General features: G+C 42.3%; 1 protein-coding gene across 2 annotated transcripts in view; it reads left to right on the forward strand.

Moving 5' to 3' along the window:
* Positions 1-13,311, forward strand: part of lsamp (limbic system associated membrane protein) — a 314,265-nt gene that overhangs the window by 276,755 nt on the left and 24,199 nt on the right. For both annotated transcript variants that reach the window (XM_054795076.1, XM_054795075.1), the window contains one exon: positions 636-761. In XM_054795076.1, coding sequence (XP_054651051.1) covers positions 636-761 — 126 coding nt within the window. The remainder of the gene's footprint in view (positions 1-635; positions 762-13,311) is intronic.

Here is a 13,311-nt window from a genome sequence, read left to right on the forward strand (position 1 = left end):
CCAGTGATGTATGTTCCCTACATCCCAGCTAATATATCGCATCCTAGCTGCTGACGCACTCAGAAACCCAACTGCCGTTTCAGGAAGATCAGATGTTCAGGTGGAACAATCCCAGGCAATTTTTGAATACAGCGTTCTAAAGCAAACTTAATTTCACCTTAAATTTATTTCTGGAGATTAACACTTCCGGAATAAAAGGCTGAACTCCAAACACACTGTATACCCAGCAGAATATGACATAAGAAAAAAACTTGGTTTTCAGGAGTTCAAACCCTCAAGCAGGAAATTAAATTACATGTTATGTAGTGAAAGTTTAAGTGTGAGCATCTCAAAGAGCTTTGAAAGTGGTTGGAAAAACTCCACAGCAGTTTTCAGAAGTCTTCTTTTGACTGCAAGACTCAAGGTTAACTTGTTTTTTGTATTCCATCATTGTTACAGCCAACCATTTCTAGATGTTAGCAGCTTAAAGCAGCTGGCACCATCAAGCAGCACTGATTGTAATGGAAAAGTCTGAGCGGTAAAACCTTTTGGAAATGTGAATAACAAATGGACAAAAAAACGCAACATTTTCAAAAAGCTTTGTAATGTCAAATTATGCATTTACATAAACAGCAGTTGTCTTTTTCTGTCTGCAGTTCCAGCCAACATCTACAAGATGTCAGAAGACATGACGGTGAATGAGGGCAGCAATGTCACGCTCAGCTGCTTGGCCAGCGGCAGGCCGGAACCACTAATCACCTGGCGGCTGCTCAACCCCTCAGGTAAAAAAAAGACCCATTCACCACTGATCATTAAGTCTGTCATTCTGGATTTTGGCCGATACAATATCAGATTCTTTCATCACATAGATGGTATAAATTCATGTTCAGACACATTTTTATTAGGAACACATCCAACAGTCAGGTCTCCCCTCACGCATTCCTTAGAGTGAGACACAATGCGAGCTGTACGGTCCCTGAGTATTCTGGAAGAAAAATGTTGTTCAAATATGATTTTGAAAGAGTTTGGACATGTGCATTTGACATGATTGCGAGGGATGAGCGAGTACACCACTATCTGTATCTGTGTCTGTCCACCCATCTAAATGATCTGTATCCGTATCTGTACTTAGAGTGGGCGGCGTACAAACCAAAAGTCTGCGACGTTTAGCCGAAAATGGGTGGGTCTTAAATCGGTACATTATTTTAAGTCTGACATTGACATGATTGATCTGAAGTTGCTATATTTCTTGTTTATTATTCAGCTATACTGTATGTGTACTGTGTATGTGTGTAAGTGAGCTGTAAGACTTTATTATTTAATTATTTTTGGAATGATCTGTGTGAAGTTGGCGATTCATGCAAACATCCAGTGATGGCAAACAGGGAAATAATCCGTCAGCCTTGTTCACTGTAGTTTTCTCAAAAGCACCGCGTTCACCTCCGAGAAAAAAAACCAAAACCCAGGCACAACACGAGCCGTTTACGGCTCTGTCTTGTCAAATGCACTGCGTACGTAACAAAACAAGTTTACCAAGTAACTTTAGATATGAGCTGAGCTGAGGAAAACCTTTAAAAAAAAGCCTGTCCGGAGTTGACACGAGACGTTTTCAACTCTGTCTGAGGAAGTATGCACCGGGGTACTTCCTCTCTCTGGCTGGAGGGAGTCTGTCTAGGGAGGGGTGGTCGCTGTGTGTGATTGGCTAATCACACAGCGAACATTATCACTGCGAAATTGTAGAATCAGCTTTTTCCAAGTACATGACAAAATAGCTCTGCTTCCCCCTTCGGTGTCTGCAATCAACCTGACATGCATGTTTTTGGACTGTGAGAGGAAACTGTAGTAAACTCAGGTGTAGTAAACCACCTGGCTGCCAAGCTCACATAATCACATGTGCCACCTTTGTCAATAATTCTTCATTCTTTATTCCATATGTGACTTGGCAAGCTGGATTCTTGTAAGTCCACACAGGCATTGTTGGCTCCACACTATTTGCAAACACAACAATTGTTGTTACAGTGTTGTTGTTTGTTGTTACGGTATCTCCCCAGGATCCATGTGTCGAAGCCAGTATGATAGCATGCGGGGGGGCTGTATAGAGAGATAATGATGTCTGGCAGCCTGGGGTCTCCCTGCAGTGCTCCTTTGCCGGTCTGGGCAATAACAAAAGCTTGCTCAGCTAACGAGGTCTTTAAATATAGACGGGTGTCAGATTTGAAGAAACGACATGACGTGGGCTGCCGTGCTCAAAAAGTTCTGTACATAAGGAGTTTTGCAGGTTTTTGTATCTATGTAAAAGAAATGGAACACCATTATTCCTAACATGAAAGTATGGCAAAGTTTAAAATTCATTCCAGGTTCAGAATTTTTTGGAGGCCAGAACATAAAGTAATTCTCTTTTTTTTTTGTATTTTTTTAAATAAAATACTATCATGAAATGTACCACCTTTAATTGTTACAATTTATGATATTTTTTGGTCAAAGGGTTGAACTATTGATGGAACTGTGATTTACAAACTTCTCCATTTATTTGCTCTAATTGTATGTTAATTCACTTGCATATTGGATATCCATCCATTTTCTATGCCGCTTCTCCTCATTAGGGTCGCGGGGGTATGCTGGAGCCTATCCCAGCTGACTTAGGGCGACGGTCGGTGTACACCCTGAATATACAGGGGGGAAAATGTAAACGTCTTGTGGGATACATTGTGGTCATCTTCAAACGTACATTTCTAGTTGGTAGACATAGGTTTCCGGACTCAGTATAGTTGACCAAGTAGACAGTCAGTACCTTTCTATGCAGTGAATTAGCCAGTGTGACATCCCTGTTTATATGCATCTCCACTATGATTATTGGCCATATGTTGTGTGCCACCCAAAACTCAAGATGGCGCTTATGATCCTTTCAGCACGGGTAAATGTTTGGCTTTTCCAGTTGACCTCCATTCAACCATACATTTTCTATGCCGCTTATCCTCACTAGGGTCGCGGAGGCATGCTGGACCCCATCCCAGCTGACTCCGGGCGAGAGGCGGGGTACACCCCGGACTGGTAGCCATCCAATCGCAGGGCACATACAGGCAAACAATCAGTTGTCCTGTTACGTCACATATAAACACAAAGCATCTTGGCCAGCGTTGCCAGGTAGAGTTATCATAAACGACTTTGGGCTTGTTTTTTTCTGAAAGTTTCTTGCAGGTTCCCAAGTTTCCTGTTGTTTTGGGCTGGTTTTCATAGAACTCGTCGCTTGTTTCTCTCGCGATGCCTGGCAACACTGTATCCGTGTCTCGGCTGCAAATGCATGAGAAGGACTCCTACGAGCCACATTGTGCTGCAAAACAATTACCTGCCGGACACGACTGTTGCCCTCTCTTCAATTTCTGACGAGAATCTCGACCTGAATGCCTATCAAGTTGCGCAGAAACAATACAGGTCAGGATGGTGTGATGGCTACTTTTTCACATCACAAAGTACGACCATTCAGCTTCCTCCGTTCATATGTACTGTACTTTATGTCTCTAACAGAAGACACAGTTGTCTTGTTTTTCTCCACGTTCACGAGCCACCCAGCAACAATTTAGATCGCAGCTAAAGCGGGCCTTACATCCCAACGTACATGTTACCACACGCACGGGATCCGCAATTTTTGGGAAATTTGTTGGCCTTGGCCAACACTTAGAGGAAGTAAGGTATCAGAGGGGTTGCAAGCGTGTCGTACTTAGGGAGCAAGAGATTTGTGACACCCACGTGCTTACCGCACGCCCTCCGTTGGTAGCTTTTAGATCGTGAGTGCGGCGTGCGACTCCTGCTTGCTAGGTGTGCTTCATCTAAGGCTGTTATACGTTTCACTCACTGGGGACGTACCGTGTGTGGGCATCGTACGAGGCTCGTGAAGCCGTCGATTGCAAGATGGGCGTACTGCTTTCCTACGGCACCTACGGCTATTGTGACCGAGAGAACCAGTGCACAGCGGGAAGAGCCACCCGCCGTGGCCGGGTAGGGTGCATTAATGTCGGATACGCTATGTGAACAGCCCCATGCATCCACAAAGGTCGGGAGAACCAGAGTGTTGGCCGGCAGAAGCCTCCTGGTGTGGGCGGACAAGACGCATTAATGTCGGATACGCTGTGTGAGCAGCTGCCATGCATCCACGGAGGTCGGGAGAACCAGAGTGTACAGCTGTCGCCCGTCCGCTGCGGGAGAAGCCGCTGCCGTGGCCGGGCAATGTACACAATGTTCTGTTAAACTTGCGACACACACACTCCTCCTCTACCTTACCCATGCGACCTGGCTTCGTGCAAGGTTTTCCTGCATGCAGAAAATCATTTGCATCCCAATTTTCTTCCTACGGGTTTGCTTGCTGTCTTCAGGTCTGAAAATCCTTGCGAGCCACGTGCGTGTCTCCTGCGAGTTGCCCCAATTTTGCACGTAGGGGCATGTACGTCGGGATGTAATGCCTGCTTAAAGTTAGAATCACCGAAAATGAACACACATTCGCTTTTGAACAGGTACTGGCAATGTCCACACAGCGAACATTTAGCAATTTCTGCATAATCAGACCCATTTGGCCACAATTAAATCCGAATTATAGCCCACCGTGGAAACTGGCGTGTGCTCAGGACATGCTTGAGAGAGAACTAGTTTCCAATCGCACAATGTTAAACTGACAGCCAAACACAATCTGATTAAGGTGTTTACATGCTTGCTTAAAAGATGGTTTTATGCCAATTCATGCACTATACAGTATATATATATATATATATATATATATATATATATATATATATATGTATATATATATATATACAGTATATATATACTGTATATAGTGCATGGATGGCATGGCAATGGACCCTTACACACTGCCTGTTTTTTTCTTTATAAATAGCACTGGAATGTTATAAGGCAATGTCCTGCTTTCAGAGTTACAAACAACAGGTGAAGGTGAAGTTTGACATTGGAAAATGACTTCTCTCGCCTTTTTGTGTTGAAAATGAAAACAATTGTCACTATTCAAGTAGTATTTTATACGTCACACTGATTCTGGCACTGACTGTCTAATGCAGGGGTCGGCAACCTTTAGCATCAAAAGAGCTATTTTGCCTCCTCTTCCAGTAAAAGTAAAATAGGTCTGGAGCCGCAAAACATTACACAGCTTGTAAAATGTGCAGTCAAGTGTTGCCAACTTGGCCATTTTCTCACTAAGTCTGACGACTTTCCTAACTCTCTTGGTGACTTATTTTCCCAAAAGTGACTAGTGACCAGTGTAGGAACTGGTATTTGGAGACGTAGTGAAAGCACTGGTTTTTGGTAGACTAAGTGAAAGCATGTATTTGCGGTTGTTTGCGAGAGTCCCGCCCCACCTCACAAGAGTCACAGGCGGTCAATGCATCGTCAGCTCCCGTGGCACACTACAGTATCTCCCTCTCTCGGAGTCACCACCTAGGCGATTAGCGTGCTGCGTGTCACGGGCTTCCAAGACATAGCTACAGCGCGCTTCTAGTTATAAAACATATTTTCTCTCTAGTGAGACTCACTTCATACACTAGCCTACCTCCCCTTCTCTTGCTCATCCAATCAGCCGTCAGAACGCAGTCCAGATACATTCATAGACTTACGGTGAGTCGGATATTTCACATTCTTTTTGAAAATGCACATTTCCCCCTCGGTGATAAAAAAAAAGTCACCAAGGGAGCCACAACAGGAGGCTGAAGAGCCGCGTGCACCTCCGGAGCCGCGGGTTGCCGACCCCTGGTCTAATGTGTGAGATGCGGAGTTGTGTGAAGCTTGCAGAGTTGCAGCAATATCCCTCTTTACTGTACTTCTGTGTAAAAGTAAAGGTGACAATGCTTTATCTGTTTCAGAATGACATATTTTAAAGCTATGGCCACAATTTTCACATTGCATTTCATTATTTTACAGTGGAGGCAGATAAATAAAGTCACTATTGCCAAAATTCTAATACCAGTGATACAAAAGCAGCAACCACCACCCTTCAAGGTCCTACTTCTGTAGAGGTAAAAGCACACTGGAATTTCAAAATATGCTCACATCACCACCTGCTTTAAAACTCATGCATCTGTCTGCGATTGCAGGGTAGTTAACATTGCATGGATAATGAAACTTCATGGTTTAATTTTCTTCCAGATATACCATCTAAATAAAACTTGACTCTACTTGTTTAATAAACATTCATTTCAGTTTTAATATGTGACTTGCACATGGGTTATATGCATAAATGTTATACATATATCATATTGATCATTAGTCAATTTTATCTTTATATGACTTTAATCTAAATAAGCAGCTCAAAGACTAGAGTACCAGCCATCAGGTGGTGAGAGCATCAGTACATTGCATGGTTGTTACATCAGTTATGTTTTAAAATTATCAAGACAGGTTCTAGACTGGCTGTTTTTCTTGTATCTTCAAAGTCGATTATCCTGTCTCTACCAGTGGAGGGCGGTGCATTGGGTACGTGGGTGTTTTTTTCACAAGTCAACAGAGACAGCCAGAGTATAAAGATGATAGTGACTACACGCCACAGCAGGGTTTTGAACCACAGTCGGACGTATAGAGTAACGGCCTCACTAGCAATGCGCCATACAGCCGTTTAGAGAAGAGGGAACCCCAGCAGACTAAGTAAGATAGCCGTGGCCGTCGTGAGCTTGCTACAGAATTAGACTACAATATTTTACCAATATAAGTCCCCTTATCTTGGGATACCAATACACCAATACACCTGACTTACATTACTGCTAATAACTTTGAGTTAGTGATGAATTGCCACCGGTACAACGGTGCTTGTAAACATGGCGCTCAGCCAAAAGTGACGGGCACAAATAGAACGGCCTGATTAAAGGTTCAGACATCTCCAAACTTTGCTTTGATCAACCAATCAAGACAGGGGGCCTGCCTCTTTGCTCTGATCAACCAGTCAGAACTGGGGGCCTGCAAGCTGGCTTTGAGGCAAATCAGAAATCAAAAACAGCCCCATTTCTACTGTGTATGTGATAGCGACATCGCCAGGATGACTACGAATTTGATTCTGAAGGCCCTTACATTGATATGGCAACACAAAGAAGCTGAAATCTGATTGGACAATAAAAAAAATTGTGGTAGTGGTTAGCCCAGCAGAGAAGGGTTTGCTGGCCCTGACCGCACACTGCTGGTCTCTACTTTATGGAAAAGTTTTACACGTGGCCATGCCATGTACAGGAAGCGAAACTGAAAAATCGAACTATAATATCACATAAGGTGATGGTCTACTGGTCTAGTGGTAGACTTGCCTGACTCGTGTGCAGGCGGCATGGGCTCAGTGCCCTTCCTGCTCAGTGTCTGTCTCTATGGGTCCTGTGTATCTAGCTGGCATGGGTTGCAGCTCACCTCGGACCTTAATACATTTTTTTTTTTACAGTCACTTCAGCACGAACCTCAGAAGTTTTTGCTCAACTTTCGAAACTCTAGATAAAAACGTCAACACAGATCGTCAAAATAGAAAAACCTCAATTTATAGGTATTATGTGGGTAGTAATGACAACTCCAATTACTGATGAGTGATTTCAAGGGTTCACAATTCAAATCAATATGCCAATAAAGATTATTACACATAATTCCTCAATAGCTGTGTACATTAGCCGAGTAGTATGTCAGTGAAAATAGCAACATAGGCGTTCATTATACATACATTTCATGTATTACATCCAGTTAGCATTTGCTATAAAACATTAGATACTGTATCTGAGAAATTAAAAGGATTATGCAACAGACAATGCGGCCGAAGTCAAGGCAACATATTTACAAACCTTTCAGTAATGGGCATATTTTCCAATTCATCATGAAGTAGTAGTTTGACAAACGAACTTATAGAAAACGCACATTTGTAAAGTGGAGTTAATGACGTGAAGCGTAGTCATGAAACAACTGACTTTATTTCTACAAAACTAGCCGCTACAAGTGAACGGATAGCTTTTGTTCTAGATATACTGTAGGCACCTTCCGCTGAGTTAGTTTATCTGTAATTGGAATAATAAAGATGAAAGTTGCATTATCCATGTGTGGCTACGGACATCTGTTCTCCTCTTTTTTTGCCGCCAAGGCACAAGAGCGAATCAGAATGGGGCTTAATGTCAGCTGACGGATGTCATATGACATCTACAAAGTCACGGTTATGATGTGTGTGACACGTGACCCACATTACCTTTGTGATCACAGTAATGGGCACCACTGATATGGCATATACAGTATGTCCGTTTATACTCTGTATGACTTAACATTGTTTTTGTGCAAAAGAAAACCAAATTTCCCAAGTGTGGCAGCTTTTATTTTACCGTGGTTGGGCGCCATGATCCATTTCATGGAGCGGAAACCCTGTTGAATCCTACTTCACGGTCAGGTCTGGAACCAATTAACCGTGATAAACGAAGGACTACTGTATTGTCAAGTGTACCAACCACTTTAGTACCACTTTAGAGGTTATTGTTCATACAGCTGGTATAGTGCCAGAAACCATTTCTGCTTTTTTAACCAATCAGAATGAATGCTAAAAGGTCGAGAGATACTCTCCTGGCTGGTGGTAGAATGGTGGCTCCCTGCTGAGCACAGGAGGGGAGCAGATGGAGCTGCTGGTCAGTTCCTCAAGGAGTACCGCACAGGCCACCAAAATACAAGTCAAACACGTTTGAGAATTATATTTCCTTCTGGTAGATCCTGCTACTGCATGGCACAGAAAGGACCCATGCAGAGTGGCAAAGCGGAGCAACTGGGAAAAGCTGTGCAATCCTTAGGCAAGGAGAAAAGGAATAAGGAACGGGAAAGAAAGGAAGAAGGGATACATGGTGTGAACAGGGTTTTTGTATGCTAATGGACAGGTTCATTAGCTGTGCAGCCATTCTTATCATTACTTATAGAAACACCCAGAGTCAATCCATACCCAATTATGCATCTTACCTCTCTGGTCCGATAGAGTCAGTCATCTAATGCTGCGGGGGACACAACTGAACCTTTGATCCACTCAAGCAAAGACACAACTGGACATGTCAGCAGCGTGTAAAGAAAGAAGTCAGACACAGACTATTTAAATTCAAGTCATAAGCAGTCACTTCATCTTCATTCTATGAAGAGTGCCACATAGTTGGAAAACACTTTGAATCTGTCAACACTTCTTAAGTGTCCATCAGCAGCCATGTTTGTTGAGGCAGTGTCCTTGAGCAAGTCATATGGCCCTCAAGCAGTTCACTAGAGTATGACTAAGCTCGGAATCTCTACCAATGCTACAAAGATGTCTGCAGAGATGTACTGATTTGGACCGCAGCCCAAACTATTATGCTCTATGATACAGCTGAATATTGAAGTCATAACCCTTTTAGAATAGTTCTTGGCAGGGCATGCTTTCAGAGTTTTGATGCTGAGTGCCCTTGACACCCCTGCTAAACCGAGCCGCAGCAGTGCCGGCCATGTTCCAAGACAGGGCTCAGTAAAAGTCCCCCCTGGATTATCACCTCGTCTGGAAATCTTTCTCCTCGTCTTCTGTGCCACTCATTTCTTTATTACTCATCTATCACTCATCCTCACATGGCCCTCAGCTGGGTATTTTGTTCTTAAATGTTGGACATCTCCTGGCAAAAATTATCACCAGTATCGAAGGATGTTCATTCAGTTGTTTAATGTTATAGAAAAAAAGCACATCCCAAACATGACACAAAACTACAGTAAAGTCATTTCAAATGGCAACTTTCTGGCGTTAAGACACAGTACAAGAAATTAAGAAAAAAAATAGTGGTAGTCAGTGGCGGTTACTTTTTTAAACCAAGCAGAGGGAAAAAAATATGGAATCACTCAATTCTGAGGAAAAAATTATGGAGTCACCCTGTAAATATTCATTGCCAAAACTAACACCTGGATAAGCTAAGATGTGTTCGTTAGTCTGCAGTTAAAAAGGAGTGATCACAACTTGGAGAGCTGTCGCACCAAGTGTACTGACATGAATCACGGCTCCAACACAAGAGATGTCACTGGAAACAAAGGAGAGGATTATCCAACTTCTTAAAGGAGGTAAATCATCACGCAATGTTGCAAAAGATGTTGGTTGTTCACAGTCAGCTGTGTGGAAAATCTGTACCAAGTACAAACAACATGGGGAGGCTGTTAAAGGCATGCATGATGCTGGAGCTTTTGTTTGGTGTCGTTCCAATGAGATTTATGAAGACGACTGCCTGAAGAAAATATGCAAATTTCCACAGTCATTGATGACCTGGGGCTGCATGTCAGGTAGAAGCACTGGGGAGACATCTTCAAGAAAAGCACAGGTTTACGTTGACATTTTGCACACTTTCCTCATCCCATCCATTGAAAGGATGTTTGGGGATGATGAAATCATTTTTCAAGATGATAATGCATCTTGTCATAGAGCAAAAAAAGACACATAAGGTCAAGTTGATGGCCTGCAAATAGTCTGGATTTCAATCCAATCGAAAGTCTGTGGTGGAAGTTGAAGAAAATGGTCCATGAGAAGGCTCCAACCTGCAAGGCTCCTCTGGTAACAGCAATCGGACAAACGATGGAGCCAGAGTGATGAAGAGTACTGTTTGTCACTCATTTAAATCCATGCCTCAGGGACTGCAAGCTGTTCTAAAAGCCAGAGGTTGTGCAAAAAGCACTGGTGGTTTGTTGAAGTGTTCTTTTGTTTTTCATGGTTCCATATTTTTTTCCTCAGAATTGAGTGATTCCATTTTTTTTTGCCTCTGCTTGGTCTAAAAAAGTCACTGACTACCAATTGTTTTATTTTAGTGTTTCTTAAAGCCAGAAAATGCCATTTGAAATGACTCTAGTTTTGTGTCATGTCTGTGATCTGCTTTTTTTTCTAAAAAATTAAACATATTTTTTAATTCCATATTTTTTGCCAGGGGTTGTATAGACTGCTAATTTGTTGGAGTGTCGAGTAAGGTGCAAACAGGTCCTCCTCAGAGCAATCGGGTCAAACCTCCCCTGCAGGTCTCCAGCTGTATCAAGCATGTAAATATGAATACCATCCATCCCTTATTTCTATAGAGTTACACTGATGTAGTGGCTGAGCTGTGATGCTCTGGCTGAAAGTTAAACGACAGGAAACTTTTCAAAAAGGAGGGCGCCGGGAACGAAGGGCAAAATACTGTAGTTTCCCAGTGGAAACGGGAAGGTTGACAGGTAAACTGAGACCGGCCTACAGTGATCGTAATGACAGAAGTTTGGCTCCTTTTTGGCCAGCCTGATGGATTCATCGATGAGTCTGACTGTGCAATAGAGCTTACTCACGTTGTTTATAAAGTCACACCGCTACACAAGCTCAGCGCTTTCTTTCCCATATGAACCTGAGTCATGAAGTGGCTTTGGACATATATATATATTTTTTTTTATATAATATTCTGTTGATGCATAATGTTTGAGTGTGTTGAATGTTGTGTATGTTTGCTTGCAATGAACTGTGTTGCTACCTGTCTTGGGCAAGACTGATAAAAAAAATTATTATTATGTTGGTCTTTCCTTGTTGAAAAATAATAAGAACGGGAAACACCTATAAACGAGACAATGTTTTTGCCTGTGGTTCAGTTTATCTGTAATTTCTTGTATCGACTCATTGGATTACCGCAGGTGCTAATGAGTGTGCAGAGTTATACAATATACTGCCAGACAGAAAGCTCTACCGATGCAAGTAAGCGTCAAAGCAGAAGAGAGTGGAGCAATTCATTAGAGAGCATGAAGGCATGGGATTGGTTGACATTGGTGTGATAATGACGCGATATCGGTAAGAAAGCCAATATCGAACTCACCTCATGTCCAGTCTACTGTTGCCAAGTGTATCAGGACATTGAACACAACGCATAATGCATGTGGTATGACATGCATTTATTTGTGAACGCGTCCTTCGTGTGATGTCAGCAGTATCATCAGTTAAAATGTGACTCACACGGTTGATGTACAGTCAAACTTGTCTAAGGCGGCCACTAGAGGGAGTCTGCAAAAGTGGCCGCTATAGACAGGTGGCCTCTATAGACAGGTTGGCGTCCAGTTTGAATGTTGACCAGTAGAGGAAAAAAAAGTAAAAAAAAGGGAAATAAATAATAATAATAATAATGTTGACCAGTAGTTGGCACTGCGGACTGCTGATAAAAGTTGTACAGCACTACTAGGCTTGTTATTATCATGGTTCATGGTTTTAATCCTGAACATGCATGAGTCAAACAGTAGCACATCACATAGTACAATTCACAATTTTGCATGTCCAAAAAGGAGTAGGAAGAAGCAAAGCTTATTTAATCCTACCCCTCATCAGTTTCACATCAGTTGCAATACATTTATTCACCTCTTGTTCTTCCAAGTGTACTTTGTAGGTCTACATGACAATCATAGCCAAGGTTTTTACTTACTAAAAGGAAGCTAGAGGCTTAATAATAACTGATAACTGATAAAATACTTCAGTTAAGTACAACCGAACTCAGTTTTGCTCCCGCTGCCGCATGCATGCGAGCATATGTTTTTTTTTTTATTGTAGCGTCGCTGGGAGCACGTCCTGTTCCCAGCCTACTTTGCGGTACTGTTTTGGTGCAAATGCTCTTAAAGTTACATGTTTAACCAGGAAATAGCAAGCTCAAAAGAAGACGGCTTTTTCATGTGGAACAACTGACAGTTGGTGTGGATCTTGTGAATGATTGTGACTGAGCTAGGACTCAGTAATTAAAGTCTACACACGACGCCTTCACTGATTGAAAAACAAAACTTTTTCGTGCATGAAGCTTCTACTTGAGTTGGTAATTTGGCTGCTATATGCAGTCAGATATTGACCAAGGGAGACAAAATGGGTGGCCGCTGGCTGCGTTGGACAGGTGACTGCTATACACAGGGTCTATAACATGTAAATTTGCTGGGGGGGATTTTTCAGTGGCTGCTATAGGCAGGTGGCCCTTCTATAAAGGTGGCCACTAAGACAGGTTTGACTGTATTTGAATTTCTTGGAATCCTTGCTATTAGAGCTTACAGTTGACTATTTCAGACCGTTTTGTTTTTTTTTTTTAAATCATTGTCACCACAATGAGGAGTGTGTTGATGAGAACAGTCACCAAGTAATTAAGTGATGACCCGTCCTTTCAGTCACACTGATAGCAGACTCTGTATGCGTTTGATAAAGATACACACAGGCACTGTTAAAGTTCCCGAGGGATGTGTATGTTGTGGTCATATGCAAACAAATGCAGAAAAAAAAGTCTTTCATGTTACCCAACTATGAAGTCAGCTGCTTAACATAAATTAGCATTTGCAAACTAAATGCAGTGTTTCACACAGTGGAAAAATAATACT

The sequence above is a fragment of the Dunckerocampus dactyliophorus genome, chromosome 12, assembly GCF_027744805.1.
Source record: "Dunckerocampus dactyliophorus isolate RoL2022-P2 chromosome 12, RoL_Ddac_1.1, whole genome shotgun sequence".
NCBI classification, from domain to species: domain Eukaryota; kingdom Metazoa; phylum Chordata; class Actinopteri; order Syngnathiformes; family Syngnathidae; genus Dunckerocampus; species Dunckerocampus dactyliophorus.